At 32.0% G+C, this 20,207-nt stretch overlaps 1 protein-coding gene across 1 annotated transcript in view; it reads right to left on the bottom strand.

Annotated features, from left to right (window-relative positions):
* The window catches only part of AP-1-2beta (adaptor protein complex 1/2, beta subunit), a 138,502-nt gene that overhangs the window by 56,262 nt on the left and 62,033 nt on the right, over positions 1-20,207 (bottom strand). The window contains exon 9 of the mRNA XM_089098233.1: positions 17,527-17,707. Coding sequence (XP_088954359.1) covers positions 17,527-17,707 — 181 coding nt within the window. The remainder of the gene's footprint in view (positions 1-17,526; positions 17,708-20,207) is intronic.

The following is a 20,207-nucleotide window of genomic DNA, read 5'->3' as shown; positions in this document are numbered from 1 at the left end:
TTGCAGTTCAAATACAAATTTAAGTGGTTAAAATATATGTTTTACTCAGTGATTATTCCCCAAACCACATATAAAACTTCACGATTGCAGTTCAAATACAAATTTAAGTGGTTAAAATATATGTTTTACTCAATGATTATTCCCCAAACGACATATAAAACTGCACGATTGCAGTTTAAATACAAATTTAAGTGGTTAAAATACGTGTTTTACTCAATGATTATTCCCCAAACGACATATAAAACTGAACGATTGCAGTTCAAATACAAATTTAAGTGGTTAAAATATATGTTTTGCTCAATGATTATTTCCCAAACGACATATAAAACTGCACGATTGCAGTTTAAATACAATTTTAAGTGGTTAAAATATATGTTTTCTCAATGATTATTTCCCAAACGACATATAAAACTGCACGATTGCAGTTCAAATACATATTTAAGTGGTTGAAATATATGTTTTGCTCAATGATTATTTCCCAAACGACATATAAAACTGCATGATTGCAGTTCAAATACATATTTAAGTGGTTGAAATATATGTTTTGCTCAATGATTATTTCCCAAACGACATATAAAACTGCATGATTGCAGTTTAAATACAAATTTAAGTGGTTAAAATACTTGTTTTACTCAATGATTATTTCCCAAACGACATATAAAACTGCACGATTGCAGTTAAAATACAAATTTAAGTGGTTAAAATACTTGTTTTACTCAATTATTATTCCCCAAACGACATATAAAACTGCACGATTGCAGTTCAAATACAAATTTAAGTGGTTAAAATATATTTTTTACTCAATGATTATTACCAAAACGACATATAAAACTTCACGATTGCAGTTCAAATACAAATTTAAGTGGTTAAAATATATGTTTTACTCAATGATTATTCCCCAAACGACATATAAAACTGCACGATTGCAGTTCAAATACATATTTAAATGGTTAAAATACGTGTTTTACTCAATAATTATTCCCCAAACGACATATAAAACTGCGCGATTGCAGTTCAAATACAAATTTAAGTGGTTAAAATATATGTTTTACTCAATGATTATTCCCCAAACGACATATAAAACTGCGCGATTGCATTTCAAATACAAATTTAACTACTACTACTACTACTAACAACTCATCGCAGCACCAAGCCGCCTGAGGCCAACACAGCTACGCAAGTTCCTCCTCCACCCCAATCTATTCAAAGCCTCCCTTTTTAAACCCGCCCACGAAGTTCCCATTTCCTTTAAATCTTTCTTTATGACGTCCTCCCAACCCAGACGGGGACGACCTGCTTTCCGTTTAGCCCTAGATGGTTGGCCGAAAAGAACAATCTTCGGCAATCTGTTATCCTTCATCCGAACAACATGCCCTAACCACCTCAACCTTTCTTTCATTATAGACCTAGAAAGCGGTATTGAACCACATTTTTTGTATAGCCTTTTGCTTGAAATACGGTCAGTCAGCCGGGTACACAGAACTATCCTTAAGCAGTTTGTCTGTAAAACATCTAGCATTTCTTCATCCTCTTTTCGGTGTCTCCATGCTTTAGAGCCATATTTGACCACTGTCATCACTGTAGCTTCTAATATTCTAATTTTGGTTTGCAGACTTATCTTCCTATTCTTCCAGACTTTTTTTAACTGTGAAAAAACACCCTGAGCCTTGGCTATTCTATTTTTAACATCTTCACTGCTCCCACCATCTTTACTAATAATACTACCAAGGTAAGTGAAACTGCCCACCTGATCAATCTTTTCATTACCCAACGTCACGTTTTCATCTTCACTTATTCCTAGCCTTAGTGACTTGGTCTTCCTAACATTAATTTTCAAACCAATACTAGCACCCTGAACTCGCAAAACCTCTAAAACTTCATTCATTTTGCTCACACTTTCATCTAGGATGCTTAAATCATCAGCATAATCTAAGTCTAGGAGACTTTTCCTCCCCATTTGATTCTGTGGTCTCTCACTGCCTTTCATGCGCTTTTTACGACAGATTACGTCATAATGACCCATACAAAGGGGGGTAAAACATAGCCTTGCTTAACTCCAGTTTTAATACGAAATAAGCTGCTAACCACATTTCTTACCTTAACTGCAGCAGTATTTTTCTCGTACATGGCATTAATCACTTTAATGTACTTGTCTGGTATACCATACAAGGATAAAACCTTTACTAAAGCTCCTCTATCAACAGAATCGAACGCTTGCTCATAATCTATAAAACTGAGGACCAAAGGTGTTTTAAAACTTAGGCACTTCTCAATTATTAACCTAAGAGTGAAAATTTGGTCAACACATCCTCTACCTTTTCTAAAACCGCACTGCTCTTCTCTTAAAACTTTGTCTACGGCATCTCTCAGTCTAAAAAGTATCATATTACTAAGCAATTTGCTACCTACAGAGACCAGACTAATGCCTCGATAATTACCACACTCACTTTTATCACCTTTCTTATAAAGTGGCTTAATTAAGGTTTTCCTAAAATCATTAGGTACTTCCCCTTTTTCAAAAATCATATTCATAATCTCCAATAACTTATTTCTAACCTCATAGCCACCATATTTAAGAAACTCATTTACTACCCTATCAGCACCTGTAGCCTTATTATTCTTTAATCCTTTTAGTATTGTTTCTAATTCCTCCTCACAAAACAAATCTTCCTTCATATCCAAGGTATCACAAACTTTTTCATTTTCCTCTATATTGTTTCCTGCAACTCTATCTCGGTTAAGCAAATTCTCAAAATGTTCGGCCCATCTCGCTTTAGCTTTTGTCTTATCGCTAATTGCCACCCCATTCCTATCTTTAACTGGGACAAGTCCGGATTGACTACTGTCTCTCAATTTGTTAACGTGCCAGTACAATATTTTACTATTATGCCGTCTAGCTGCATCTTCTAAATCCTCGGCAATTTTATCCATGGCCTCCACTTCACACCTCCTTAGTTCATATTTCAATGCTTTCTCCACTTTCTTTACATTTCTTTTGTTTTCATGTGGTCTATCACTCAGATATTTCTTGTACAAGTCCTTTCTCCTTTCTATTAAAGTTAAAGCTTTTTCACTAATATTCTTAGCTGCAGTTCTAGCTTTCTTCCCTAAGACACCTTCAGCAACTTCACAAATTATTTTTCTAAAATTATTCCAACCATCTTCCACATTATAAAATTTTAAACTCTCAAGTTTAGTATTCAACTGTTCCTGGAAAGTTTCTCTCAATTTCTCATCCTGGAGTCTACTAACATCATAACTTCTCGGGAGTTAATTACCCTTCCTATCTTTCAGCTTTAAATTAACCCTTGACACTACTAGATGGTGATCTTTACTTTTAATATCAATAACAGCACTCCTATATACCCTAGTATCGTTTATTGATCCTGCCAGTCTTCGATTTACTATAACATACTAAATAAGGTTTGCTGTCTTACCATCACGTGGATACCATGTTAATTTATGAGCAATTTTATGACCAAACACTGTATTGGTTATAACTAGATTATTATACCTACAAAATTGCAAAAGTCTGTATCCATTACTGTTTTCTTTTCCTACACCAAATTTACCTAAGCTGGGATACCATCTATCCATATTTCTACCAACCTGGGCGTTAAAATCTCCCAGCAATAACATCATATTTCTACGTGGGACCTTGTCTATTTGCTCCTGTAACTGTAAGTAGAATTCATCTGAGTCACTAGTATCTCCATCAGTCGGTTCTACAGGGGCGTATACTACTATAACTGATACCTTGAACTTTCTAGTCATAAAATGAGCAATTAGTGTTCTATTATTAATACCTTCCCAGCCTAAACAAGACTTAGCAGCTTCCTTATTCATCATGAGCCCTACTCCCTGTCTATGTAACCCATCCTTCCTGCCTGAGTAAACAAATTCTATATCACCTATTTTCATGCTTCCTACCCCTGGGATATGAGTTTCTGAAACTCCTAATAGATCTAGTTCGAATCGTCTGAATTCGTCAGTCAAAATGTCGATACGATAGTCATTATTTAATGTCGTAACATTCCAAGTTCCAATTTTCATGTTCTTTAAATCATTGAAATTTTTTTCACCTCAGGAAAAGCAATGATCCCGGATACCAGTGCAGGACGGAGATCACATATCTTCTCAAGTCTACACCGAAGTGCTTAAGCCGGCTTAGAACCGGACAGCAAGAAGTCCCTGGGACCTCCATGAATGGAGGCTTTGTGCAATCCTGGGCCCATCTTGGTCACAACATGGTTTTCAGCGCTTGGCGATGCTCTTCTATCAACAAGAGTCGAAATACTGCACAGACAATCTCAAGCCTATTACCTCCGACTCATTATATATTCATGCCTACAAATATTATGCTACTACGGGGAGGCAACCCGTAATAGCTAAATCAGCTGGGAAGAGGTTTTTCAGCCCAAAGACGCACATCAAAACAGACAAATCCCAGAAGAATTGTCCATTAGTCAGAATCCCGTGCGAATGCTGTGTCGTTTACTAGGCTATAATTTCCTTGAGGGGCGCCACTCCTCAAGTGGGAATAGAGTTGACCGCAAGGTCCCCAGTCTTGCAGGTACCCCGAAAAGGTCGAGGCAGCCCTTTGCAGAGGCCGTTGTCCATAGATCTGGATCTTACGCCCTGCCACAGTTGTCCTCCTATAGAGATCCTCCCGCGATGGTGTTCTGCATCACCATGCAATTTAACCCATTGCTGGGAGAAGGTTTGCAACTCATGGAACTTGTGGATAAACAAGTGGGCCCTTTTGATTGTACCTTTGAGGGGCCTTCTTCCTCCTCCGCCTGTATTTATGACCCCGGGCAAGGGTGCCCCAGATTCTATTATGGACCCCCAGGGACAAGGTCCCCCCTTGGCCCATGCCTCCTATGGAGGTACCCTACATATCTGTAGAGCGTTCCCCTATCGCCACCTGGGGACATGCTGAATGGCCTGGGGGAGGCCAGATAAACGGATCACTTTTGTTTTGCAAAGGCAATAACTCAGTGACAAATTTAACCTACTACTTATAAATATACATAACTCACTGACTAGGGCTATATTAGTTATACAGAAATATACAACTCATTGACACATTAAACCTACTACTTATAAATATGTGTAACTCACAGACTAGGCCTATATATGTTATATACAGAAATATATAACTGAGTGACATATTTAGCCTACTACTTATAAATATGTGTAACTCACTGACTAGGCCTATAATTTATATACAGAAATATATAACTTAGTGACATATTTAGCCTACTACTTAAAATATGTGTAACTCACTTACTAGGCCTATATAAGTTATATACAGAAATATATAACTCAGTGACAAATTTAGCCTACTACATATAAATATGTGTAACTCACTGACTAGGCCTATATAAGTTATATACAGACATATATAACTGAGTGACATATTTAGCCTACTACTTATTAATATGTGTAACTCACTGAATAGGCCTATATAAGTTATATACAGAAATATATAACTGAGTGACATATTTAGCCTACTGCTTATAAATATGTGTAACTCAATGACTAGGCATACGAGTTACATACAGAAATATATAACTCAGTGACATATTTAACCTACTACTTATAAATATGTGTAAGCTGAACCACTGTGCAACCGAACCACCGCGCAACCGAACCACCGCGCAACCACACCACCGCGCAACCGAACCCCCGTGCAACCGAACCATCGCGCAACCGAACCACCGAACTCAGATTTTCAGTTCTCTAAAAACATTAGGCAATATCATTGGGTAAAACGCAAGTCAGAAATTTTACATGTTCAACCTTGTTGAAATCGTTTGCTTCCCAAATCCATGATATAAACGCCTGTCAAAAGTATTCACGAAACAGCTTTGTTTTCTTTTTGCAAAAGAAAAAAAAGATCCAACGTCACAAACCATTAAAGCTGATTTATTACTCTGTTTTTCAGATGAACCTTTTGGACGTTAAGTAATAAACATATGTGTTGAAAATATTTTACCTCTGTGAATCTAGATAACGAACTTTGATCAGATGTCGTTGAGGATATTGCAACTAAAAAAGATATGGGAGGGGGACAGGATGCACTCCAGCCTTTTTTCAACATTCCTTCAACTTGCCATTTTGTTAAAAAAGTTCAAAGTTTAGATAACAAAAAACACCGGTGTCGACACAGCCCCCAGGGCTCGGGGGTAGGCGTTGTAAGTTATGCCCTGGGGGCATATATTGTTTTTATGGAAGGGATGCTTCCATAGAGGGCTCATTTGATTGGACATTGAAAGTTGTAATTCACTTTTTAAGAGTCAAAAGTGATTGGAGGGCAGTTAGCCACCCCCCACACTCCATTTATTTTTTCTCAGAGGCACTTCATATACAAGGGGTCGTCGTATATACTTCAAAGGGGGCTCATTCGATTGGAAATCGAGAGTTCTAGTGTTCTTTTTAAGAGTCAAAAGTGATCGGAGGGCAACTGGTTTCCAAGCCCTTTTCCCCAAATACAAAAGACATATAAAACTGCGCGATTGCAGTTCAAATACAAATTTAAGTGGTTAAAATATATGTTTTACTAAATGATTATTTCCCAAACGACATATAAAACTTCACGATTGCAGTTCAAAAACAAATTTAAGTGGTTAAAATATATGTTTTACTCAATGATTATTTCCCAAACGACATATAAAACTGCACGATTGCAGTTCAAATACAAATTTAAGTGGTTAAAATATATGTTTTACTCAATGATTATTTCCAAAACGACATATAAAACTTCACGATTGCAGTTCAAATACAAATTTAAGTGGTTAAAATATATGTTTTACTCAGTTATTATTCCCCAAACGACATATAAAACTTCACGATTGCAGTTCAAATACAAATTTAAGTGGTTAAAATATATGTTTTACTCAATGATTATTTCCCAAACGACATATTAAACTTCACGATTGCAGTTCAAATACAAATTTAAGTGGTTAAAATATATGTTTTACTCAATGATTATTACCCAAACGACATATAAAACTTCACGATTGCAGTTCAAATACAAATTTAAGTGGTTAAAATATATGTTTTACTCAATGATTATTTCCCAAACGACATATAAAACTTCACGATTGCAGTTCAAATACAAATTTAAGTGGTTAAAATATATGTTTTACTCAATGATTATTCCCCAAACGACATATAAAACTTCACGATTGCAGTTAAAACACAAATTTAAGTGTTTAAAATATATGTTTTACTCAGTGATTATTCCCGAAACGACATATAAAACTTCACGATTGCAGTTCAAATACAAATTTAAGTGGTTAAAATATATGTTTTACTCAATGATTATTACCCAAACGACATATAAAACTGCACGATTGCAGTTTAAATACAAATTTAAGTGGTTAAAATACGTGTGTTACTCAATAATTATTCCCCAAACGACATATAAAACTGCGCGATTGCAGTTCAAATACAAATTTAAGTGGTTAAAATATATGTTTTACTCAATGATTATTCCCCAAAAGACATATAAAACTGCACGATTGCAGTTCAAATACAAATTTAAGTGGTTAAAATATATGTTTTGCTCAATGATTATTTCCCAAACGACATATAAAACTGCACGATTGCAGTTTAAATACAATTTTAAGTGGTTAAAATATATGTTTTCTCAATGATTATTTCCCAAACGACATATAAAACTGCACGATTGCAGTTCAAATACATATTTAAGTGGTTTAAATATATGTTTTGCTCAATGATTATTTCCCAAACGACATATAAAACTGCATGATTGCAGTTCAAATACATATTTAAGTGGTTGAAATATATGTTTTGCTCAATGATTATTTCCCAAACGACATATAAAACTGCATGATTGCAGTTTAAATACAAATTTAAGTGGTTAAAATACGTGTTTTACTCAATGATTATTCCCCAAACGACATATAAAACTGCACGATTGCAGTTTAAATACAAATTTAAGTGGTTAAAATACGTGTTTTACTCAATGATTATTCCCCAAACGACATATAAAACTGCACGATTGCAGTTTAAATACATATTTAAGTGGTTAAAATATATGTTTTGCTCAATGATTATTTCCCAAACGACATATAAAACTGCACGATTGCAGTTTAAATACATATTTAAGTGGTTAAAATATATGTTTTACTCAATGATTATTTCCCAAACGACATATAAAACTGCACGATTGCAGTTTAAATACAAATTTAAGCGGTTAAAATACGTGTTTTACTCAATAATTATTTCCCAAACGACATATAAAACTGCACGATTGCAGTTTAAATACAAATTTAAGTGGTTAAAATACGTGTTTTACTCAATGATTATTCCCCAAACGACATATAAAACTGCACGATTGCAGTTCAAATACAAATTTAAGTGGTTAAAATATATGTTTTGCTCAATGATTATTACCCAAACGACATATAAAACTCCACGATTGGAGTTCAAATACAAATTTAAGTGGTTAAAATATATGTTTTGCTCAATGATTATTTCTCAAACGACATATAAAACTGCACGATTGCAGTTCAAATAATATTTAAGCGGTTAAAATATATGTTTTGCTCAATGATTATTTTCCAAACGACATATAAAACTCCACGATTGCAGTTCAAATACAAATTTAAGTGGTTAAAATATATGTTTTGCTCAATGATTATTTCCCAAACGACATATAAAACTGCACGATTGCAGTTCAAATACATATTTAAGTGGTTAAAATATATGTTTTGCTCAATGATTATTTCCCAAACGACATATAAAACTGCATGATTGCAGTTCAAATACATATTTAAGTGGTTAAAATATATGTTTTGCTCAATGATTATTTCCCAAACGACATATAAAACTGCACGATTGCAGTTCAAATACATATTTAAGTGGTTGAAATATATGTTTTGCTCAATGATTATTTCCCAAACGACATATAAAACTGCATGATTGCAGTTCAAATACATATTTAAGTGGTTAAAATATATTTTTTACTCAATGATTATTCCCCAAACGACATATAAAACTCCACGATTGCAGTTCAAATACAAATTTAAGGGGTTAAAATATATGTTTTACTCAATGATTATTCCCCAAACGGCATATAAAACTGCACGATTGCAGTTCAAATACATATTTAAGTGGTTAAAATATATGTTTTACTCAATGATTATTCCCCAAACGACATATAAAACTCCACGATTGCAGTTCAAATACAAATTTAAGGGGTTAAAATATATGTTTTGCTCAATGATTATATGTCGTTTGATTACCAAACGACATATAAAACTGCACGATTGCAGTTTAAATACAAAATTAAGTGGTTAAAATATATGTTTTCTCAATGATTATTTCCCAAACGACATATAAAACTGCGCGATTGCAGTTCAAATACAAATTTAAGGGGTTAAAATATATGTTTTACTCAATGATTATTCCCCAAACGACATATAAAACTCCACGATTGCAGTTCAAATACAAATTTAAGTGGTTAAAATACGTGTTTTACTCAATAATTATTTCCAAAACGACATATAAAACTGCACGATTGCAGTTCAAATACAAATTTAAGTGGTTAAAATATATGTTTTACTCAATGATTATTCCCCAAACGACATATAAAAGTGCACGATTGCAGTTCAAATACATATTTAAGTGGTTAAAATATATGTTTTGCTCAATGATTATTTCCCAAACGACATATAAAACTGCACGATTGCAGTTTAAATACAAATTTAAGTGGTTAAAATATATGTTACGACATATAAAACTGCGCGATTGCAGTTCAAATACAAATTTAAGGGGTTAAAATATATGTTTTACTCAATGATTATTCCCCAAACGACATATAAAACTGCACGATTGCAGTTCAAATACAAATTTAAGTGGTTAAAATATATCTTTTGCTCAATGATTATTTCCCAAACGACATATAAAACTGCACGATTGCAGTTTAAATACACATTTAAGTGGTTAAAATATATGTTTTCTCAATGATTATTTCCCAAACGACATATAAAACTGCACGATTGCAGTTTAAATACAAATTTAAGTGGTTAAAATACGTGTTTTACTCAATAATTATTCCCCAAACGACATATAAAACTGCGCCATTGCAGTTCAAATACAAATTTAATGGGTTAAAATATATGTTTTACTCAATGATTATTCCCCAAACGACATATAAAACTGCACGATTGCAGTTCAAATACATATTTAAGTGGTTAAAATATATGTTTTACTCAATGATTATTCCCCAAACGATATATAAAACTCCACGATTGCAGTTCAAATACAAATTTAAGGGGTTAAAATATATGTTTTGCTCAATGATTATTTCCCAAACGACATATAAAACTGCACGATTGCAGTTCAAATACAAATTTAAGTGGTTAAAATATATGTTTTACTCAATCATTATTACCCAAACGACATATAAAACTGCACGATTGCAGTTCAAATACAAATGTAAGTGGTTAAAATATATGTTTTGCTCAATGATTATTTCCCAATCGACAAATAAAACTGCACGATTGCAGTTAAAATACAAATTTAAGTGGTTAAAATACGTGTTTTACTCAATGATTATTCCCCAAACGACATATAAAACTGCACGATTGCAGTTTAAATACAAATTTAAGTGGTTAAAATATATGTTTTACTCAATGATTATTCTCCAAACGACATATAAAACTGCACGATTGCAGTTCAAATACATGTTTAAGTAGTTAACATATATGTTTTCTCAATGATTATTCCCCAAACGACATATAAAACTGCACGATTGCAGTTAAAATACAAATTTAAGTGGTTAAAATATATGTTTTACTCAATGATTATTCTCCAAACGACATATAAAACTGCACGATTGCAGTTCAAATACATATTTAAGTGGTTAACATATATGTTTTCTCAATGATTATTACCCAAACGACATATAAAACTGCACGGTTGCAGTTCAAATACATATTTAAGTGGTTAAAATACGTGTTTTACTCAATGATTATTCCCCAAACGACATATAAAACTGCACGGTTGCAGTTCAAATACATATTTAAGTGGTTAAAATATATGTTTTGCTCAATGATTATTTCCCAAACGACATATAAAACTGCACGATTGCAGTTCAAATACATATTTAAGTGGTTAAAATATATGTTTTACTCAATGATTATTCCCCAAACGACATATAAAACTCCACGATTGCAGTTCAAATACAAATTTAAGGGGTTAAAATATATGTTTTACTCAATGATTATTCCCCAAACGTCAAATAAAACTGCATTATTGCAGTTCAAATACATATTTAAGTGGTTAAAATATATGTTTTACTCAATGATTATTCCCCAAACGACATATAAAACTCCACGATTGCAGTTCAAATACAAATTTAAGGGGTTAAAATATATGTTTTGCTCAATGATTATATGTCGTTTGATTCCCAAACGACATATAAAACTGCACGATTGCAGTTTAAATACAAATTTAAGTGGTTAAAATATATATTTTACTCAATGATTATTCCCCAAACGACATATAAAACTGCACGATTGCAGTTCAAATACATATTTAAGTGGTTAAAATATATGTTTTACTCAATGATTATTCCCCAAACGACATATAAAACTCCACGATTGCATTTCAAATACAAATTTAAGTGGTTAAAATACGTGTTTTACTCAATAATTATTTCCAAAACGACATATAAAACTGCACGATTGCAGTTCAAATACAAATTTAAGTGGTTAAAATATATGTTTTACTCAATGATTATTCCCCAAACGACATATAAAAGTGCACGATTGCAGTTCAAATACATATTTAAGTGGTTAAAATATATGTTTTGCTCAATGATTATTTCCCAAACGACATATAAAACTGCACGATTGCAGTTTAAATACAAAATTAAGTGGTTAAAATATATGTTTTCTCAATGATTATTTCCCAAACGACATATAAAACTGCGCGATTGCAGTTCAAATACAAATTTAAGGGGTTAAAATATATGTTTTACTCAATGATTATTCCCCAAACGACATATAAAACTGCACGATTGCAGTTCAAATACAAATTTAAGTGGTTAAAATATATCTTTTGCTCAATGATTATTTCCCAAACGACATATAAAACTGCACGATTGCAGTTTAAATACACATTTAAGTGGTTAAAATATATGTTTTCTCAATGATTATTTCCCAAACGACATATAAAACTGCACGATTGCAGTTTAAATACAAATTTAAGTGGTTAAAATAAGTGTTTTACTCAATAATTATTCCCCAAACGACATATAAAACTGCGCCATTGCAGTTCAAATACAAATTTAAGTTGTTAAAATATATGTTTTCCTCAATGATTATTCCCCAAACGACATATAAAACTGCACGATTGCAGTTCAAATACATATTTAAGCGGATAAAATATATGTTTTACTCAATGATTATTTCCCAAACGACATATAAAACTTCACGATTGCAGTTCAAATACAAATTTAAGGGGTTAAAATATATGTTTTGCTCAATGATTATTTCCCAAACGACATATAAAACTGCACGATTGCAGTTCAAATACAAATTTAAGTGGTTAAAATATATGTTTTACTCAATAATTATTAACCAAACGACATATAAAACTGCACGATTGCAGTTCAAATACAAATTTAAGTGGTTAAAATATATGTTTTGCTCAATGATTATTTCCCAAACGACATATAAAACTGCTCGATTGCAGTTCAAATACAAATTTAAGTGGTTAAAATAAGTGTTTTACTCAATGATTATTTCCCAAACGACATATAAAACTGCACGATTGCAGTTTAAATACAAATTTAAGTGGTTAAAATATATGTTTTACTCAATGATTATTCTCCAAACGACATATAAAACTGCACGATTGCAGTTCAAAGACATGTTTAAGTAGTTAACATATATGTTTTCTCAATGATTATTCCCCAAACGACATATAAAACTGCACGATTGCAGTTTAAATACAAATTTAAGTGGTTAAAATATATGTTTTACTCAATGATTATTCTCCAAACGACATATAAAACTGCACGATGGCAGTTCAAATACATATTTAAGTGGTTAACATATATGTTTTCTCAATGATTATTCCCCAAACGACATATAAAACTGCACGGTTGCAGTTCAAATACATATTTAAGTGGTTAAAATACGTGTTTTACTCAATGATTATTCCCCAAACGACATATAAAACTGCACGGTTGCAGTTCAAATACATATTTAAGTGGTTAAAATACGTGTTTTACTCAATGATTATTCCCCAAAAGACATATAAAACTGCACGATTGCAGTTCAAATACAAATTTAAGTGGTTAAAATATATGTTTTACTCAATGATTATTCCCCAAACGACATATAAAACTGCACGGTTGCAGTTCAAATACATATTTAAGTGGTTAAAATACGTGTTTTACTCAATGATTATTCCCCAAACGACATATAAAACTGCACGATTGCAGTTTAAATACAAATTTGAGTGGTTAAAATACGTGTTTTACTCAATGATTATTCCCCAAACGACATATAAAACTGCACGATTGCAGTTCAAATACAAATTTAAGTGGTTAAAATACGTGTTTTACTCAATAATTATTCCCCAAAAGACATATAAAACTGCACGATTGCAGTTCAAATACAAATTTAAGTGGTTAAAATATATGTTTTACTCAATGATTATTCCCCAAACGACATATAAAACTGCACGGTTGCAGTTCAAATACAAATTTAAGTGGTTAAAATACGTGTTTTACTCAATGATTATTCCCCAAACGACATATAAAACTCCACGGTTGGAGTTCAAATACAAATTTAAGTGGTTAAAATATATGTTTTGCTCAATGATTATTTCCCAAACGACATATAAAACTGCACGATTGCAGTTTAAATACAAATTTAAGTGGTTAAAATATATGTTTTCTCAATGATTATTTCCCAAATGACATTGCAGTTCAAATACAAATTTAAGTGGTTAAAATATATGTTTTACTCAATGATTATTTCCCAAACGACATATAAAACTGCACGATTGCAGTTCAAATACAAATTTAAGTGGTTAAAATATATGTTTTACTCAATGATTATTCCCGAAACGACATATAAAACTGCACGATTGCAGTTCAAATACAAATTTAAGTGGTTAAAATATATGCTTTACTCAATGATTATTCCCCAAACGACATATAAAACTGCACGATTGCAGTTCAAATACAAATTTAAGTGGTTAAAATATATGTTTTACTCAATGATTATTTCCCAAACGACATATAAAACTGCACGATTGCAGTTTAAATACAAATTTAAGTGGTTAAAATATATGTTTTACTCAATGATTATTTCCCAAACGACATATAAAACTGCACGATTGCAGTTTAAATACAAATTTAAGTGGTTAAAATACGTGTTTTACTCAATAATCATTCCCCAAATGACATATAAAACTGCGCGATTGCATTTCAAATACAAATTTAAGGGGTTAAAATATATGTTTTACTCAATGATTATTTCCCAAACGACATATAAAACTGCGCGATTGCAGTTCAAATACAAATTTAAGTGCTTAAAATAAATGTTTTACTCAATGATTATTTCCCAAACGACATATAAAACTTCACGATTGCAGTTCAAATACAAATTTAAGTGGTTAAAATATATGTTTTACTCAATGATTGTTTCCCAAACGACATATAAAACTGCACGATTGCAGTTCAAATACAAATTTAAGTGGTTAAAATATATGTTTTACTCAATGATTATTCCCCAAACGACATATAAAACTTCACGATTGCAGTTCAAATACAAATATAAGTGGTTAAAATATATGTTTTACTCAATGATTATTTCCCAAACGACATATAAAACTGCACGATTGCAGTTTATATACAAATTTAAGTGGTTAAAATATATGTTTTACTCAATGATTATTCCCCAACGACATATAAAACTTCACGATTGCAGTTCAAATACAAAGTTAAGTGGTTAAAATATATGTTTTACTCAATGATTATTTCCCAAACGACATATAAAACTGCACGATTGCAGTTCAAATACAAATTTAAGCGGTTAAAATATATGTTTTACTCAATTATTATTCCCCAAACGACATATAAAACTGCACGATTGCAGTTCAAATACAAATTTAAGTGGTTAAAATATATGTTTTACTCAATGATTATTCCCCAAACGACATATAAAACTTCACGATTGCAGTTCAAATACAAATTTAAGTGGTTAAAATATATGTTTTACTCAATTATTATTCCCCAAACGACATATAAAACTGCACGATTGCAGTTCAAATACATATTTAAATGGTTAAAATACGTGTTTTACTCAATAATTATTCCCCAAACGACATATAAAACTGCGCGATTGCAGTTCAAATACAAATTTAAGTGGTTAAAATATATGTTTTACTCAATGATTATTCCCCAAACGACCTATAAAACTGCGCGATTGCATTTCAAATACAAATTTAAGGGGTTAAAATATATGTTTTACTCAATGATTATTTCCCAAAAGACATATAAAACTGCGCGATTGCAGTTCAAATACAAATTTAAGTGGTTAAAATATATGTTTTACTCAATGATTATTTCCCAAACGACATATAAAACTGCGCGATTGCAGTTCAAATACAAATTTAAGTGGTTAAAATATATGTTTTACTCAATGATTATTCCCCAAACGACATATAAAACTTCAAGATTGCAGTTCAAATACAAATTTAATTGGTTAAAATATATGTTTTACTCAATGATTATTCCCCAAACGACATATAAAACTTCACGATTGCAGTTCAAATACAAATTTAAGTGGCTAAAATATATGTTTTACTCAATGATTATTTCCCAAACGACATATTAAACTTCACGATTGCAGTTCAAAAACAAATTTAAGTGGTTAAAATATATGTTTTACTCAATGATTATTTCCCAAACGACATATAGAACTGCACGATTGCAGTTCAAATACAAATTTAAGTGGTTAAAATATATGTTCTACTCAATGATTATTCCCCAAACGAAATATAAAACTTCACGATTGGAGTTCAAATACAAATTTAAGTGGTTAAAATATATGTTTTACTCAATGATTATTACACAAACGACATATAAAACTTCACGATTGCAGTTCAAATACAAATTTAAGTGGTTAAAATATATGTTTTACTCAATGATTATTCCCCAAACGACATATAAAACTGCACGATTGCAGTTTAAATACATATTTAAATGGTTAAAATACGTGTTTTACTCAATAATTATTCCCCAAACGACATATAAAACTGCGCGATTGCAGTTCAAATACAAATTTAAGTGGTTAAAATATATGTTTTACTAAATAATTATTCCCCAAACGACATATAAAACTTCGCGATCGCATTTCAAATACAAATTTAAGTGGTTAAAATATATGTTTTGCTCAATGATTATTACCCAATCGACATATAGAACTGCACGATTGCAGTTTAAATACAATTTTAAGTGGTTAAAATATATGTTTTCTCAATGATTATTTCCCAAACGACATATAAAACTGCACGATTGCAGTTTAAATACAAATTTAAGTGGTTAAAATATATGTTTTACTCAATGATTATTTCCCAAACGACATATAAAACTGCACGATTGCAGTTCAAACAAATTTAAGTGGTTAAAATATATGTTTTACTCAATGATTATTTCCCAAACGACACATAAAACTGCACGATTGCAGTTCAAATACAAATTTAAGTGGTTAAAATATATGTTTTACTCAATGATTATTTCCCAATAATCATTGTAGTAGCCCCCCCCCCTACTATTCAGATGAAATTCTGCTTATTTTGGGGTTTAATGTTACTCTTTACTTTCATAATAACAGCATAGACCGGATATATTCCAGAAATATCTACCTCCGACCTCAAGCTGTTTAAGAACTACTGGGATCAAAACAAGTTTCAATCACAAAAAAGTCTTTAAACTTTCCAATAGCTACCCAAAAGTGCAAAACAAGCACAAGATATTTATTCTATCGTCTTCTTTTATTAATAAAGTCACTCACAGTTTCAACTTCAAAAACCATACAGATCGAAATCAGAGTCTCAATTTGACGAGTTAAACTTTTTTGTTAAATGTGTAAAAAGTCAGAGTCGGAAGTTCAAAATTACCGATCGTAGCAACACTATGTAATTTCGTACTTTAACTTAGATACTACGATTCTGCAGGTTCTTCACAATTTAGGAGAAGAAGGTTCCTCCGTCTTTATTTTTATTTAGAATAAAGTATAATTTATTAAAACGAATTCCAAATCCAGGAGCCTAGACATAGTTATTTAAAATAAACCTTCAGAAAATTTTAATTAACGCGTAAATGAAAAAAAATACAATGGATTAATTAAAAAAAGGATGATCCTTCCAATCAAAGCCCCCAGCCCCACAAACTCCAAACGACTCCTTAATGGGAGGAAGAATGTATGTCCATTGTTTTGTGATTGGAAAGGTGTCAGTAAATAATACCTGTTGGACAAGCTCTTGAGTGTCAGTAGGTCTTTTCAAGAAAAGTTTTACAATTGCTGTTAAAAGTTGAAGCTGGACTTGCGTATTCTCATCTTGGAACCCTTCCAAAAAGCTTTCCAGTAATTCGTCAGCATTGTCAATCCTCTCTGCGTACTCTCCAATAATCCAGATCATAGAAGCCCTATTTACAAAAGAAAAAGAATAAAAAATAATCGCTATTTTTTTAAGCAAGCGGAATATTTTTGTTCAAATTACCTTAAAAATATCCTTAAAGGAAATAAGAGCTTCGGTAAATTTTAAGTCTACAAAAAGAATCCAAACAACATGAAAGCTTAAATTAAATTAGTTTATGATATCCAATTTATATATTTTGGGAATGTTAAGGCAACACTAAGAAGAATGGCATATCTTTGAAGAGGGGGAGTATAGGGGCTTGGGGTCCCTCCCCCCTCCGAGTACTCTATTCTTGGGAATGAGTCACAACATAAGAAAGAAAAATATGGCAATTCGCTAACTCTGAGAATTTATTTTCATCTGCTGACAAAAACACCTCCCAATATTTGCGGCTTTTGTAAGCTTTAAATTTAAACAAAAATTTTCCACAAGAATTCACATAAATATAAATTAAAAGTGCACAGAAGCTATCAAATGTTCCCTGCCCAATCTGGGAAAATTTCTAGGAGTTCATTGACCAAGACATCCAAGAGATTTTCAACGTTTTACAATAGAGGGAAAGACCTATCCTGAAACTTTTTTTTATCAATTAGAAAAACTTGTAAAATTAAAGTGATTTGCTAAATAATTTGGCTTGGCATTCAGTACGTAACAGTGATCTACTAAGTCCTTAATCTATAGTAAAAAAAAAAAATTGTGTCTCTTACACGTTTTGAAAAACAGAACACTGCAAATCTATCAGCTACTAAGGCTTTTTTTCGCACATTCACACACTTTGAGAAAGTGCTAGGTCCGTCATATTATTTTTAATTAAGAAGATGTAGTAGCGGTAGAATGAATTTTAGAGTTTTGAAAACATTTATGGAACGCAATTTTAGAATTTTTGAACACACACTCAAATATTGAGACTTTTTTAGCACATTCACACACTTTGAGAAAGTGCTATATCCAACATTTGGTCTTTAGTTAGAATTAAATAAAAAAAACAAGTTTCTTAAACTGAAAGTAAGGAGCGACAATAAAACCCAAAACGAACAGAAATTAGTCCGTATATGAAAGGGGCTGTCCCCTCCTCAACGCCTCGCTCTTTACGCTAAAGTTTTTTATTGTTTAAACAAATATAGGTGTGAGAAAGTCAAACTTTAGCGTAAAGAGCACGGCGTTGAAGAGCGGACAGCCCCGGTCATATACGGAATAATTTCTGTTTGTTTTAAGTTTTAATGTCGCTCCTTACTTTCAGTTTAAAAAACTTGTTTTTTTCATTTAATTTCTGATCGTTTTTTAGTTAATGCAGCTTTTATTGAATAAGTCACCGTCATTGAATAAGTAAACAAAATTTGCATAAAAATTTTACTTTTCTTTTGCTAAATGGCTGTCTCTAAATTTGGTTCTGACGTAATTTACAAATTAACTTACGTAACGAACTTCTATATTCGTATATTTTTCTTCTGGCAAAAAATACAAAGTTGCAGATTTTTGCAGATATGAGCTTGAAACCTATGTAATAGGGTTTTCTGAAAGGCTGAATCTGACGGTGTGATTTTCATTAAAATTCTTTCACTTGTAGGGGATATTTCCCCCCTCTCTACAAAATCAGGTAAATTTTCTCAGGCTCATAGCCTTTGATGAGTAAAACTAAACTTAATAAAATTTATATATTTAGAATCAGCATTATAAGCCCATTCTTTTGAAACATTTATTGACATCAAAATTCCGTTTTTAAAAGTTTCGATTACTATAAGCGAGCCATATCGCTTGTTTTTTTATTGTTTTTTTTTTATTACGTATATGTTATTACGTATATGAGGGGGTTCTCCCCTTAGTCAATACCACGCTCTTTACGTTAAAAGTTAAAATTTTGTTTAATTTACAAACCCCTGAATCACAAAGGCCGTTTAATTAGAATAGATAGCTCTTTTGAAAGCACTAAAAAAAAACTGTAGCGTAAAGAGCGAGGTATTGACTAGGGGGGAACCCCCTCATATACGTAATAATTTCTATTCGTTTTAAGTACTAATGTTGCTTCTTACTTTCAGTTGAAAAAACTTTTTTTTTTTTTATTTAATTTCTGATCGTTTTTTAAATAATGCATGGAATTCCGGCGCCCTCTTCATAAAAATGTCCCTTAACCCAAAGAAACATCCTCCACGGACAGATTTTACCGAGTAACCCCCTCCTCCAGCCCCCCCCCCCCACCAGAAAAAAATCCTTCCTGAAAAAGTCTGTATACTTCCCAATAACCAATACTATATGTAAACAAGGGGCAAATTTCATAGCTTGAAGTCCTTCCCCTGGGAACTGTGAGGGATTAAGTCATCCTAAAAGACATATTTATTAAATGTTCGACTATGCTGAACAAAATGGCTATCTCAAAATTTTGATCGGGTGACTTGGGGAAAAAATGTGCGTGGGAGGGGGCCTAGTTGCCCTGCATTTTTTTTCACTTAAAAAGGACATTAGAACTTTTACTTTCCGTTCCAATGAGCCCTCCTATGATATTTTAGGAC

This window comes from Artemia sp. Qi Xiang Cuo, chromosome 12 (genome assembly GCF_049724085.1).
Source record: "Artemia sp. Qi Xiang Cuo chromosome 12, ASM4972408v1, whole genome shotgun sequence".
In the NCBI taxonomy this organism is placed as follows: domain Eukaryota; kingdom Metazoa; phylum Arthropoda; class Branchiopoda; order Anostraca; family Artemiidae; genus Artemia; species Artemia sp. Qi Xiang Cuo.
This window is presented reverse-complemented; position numbering and strand designations above follow the sequence as displayed.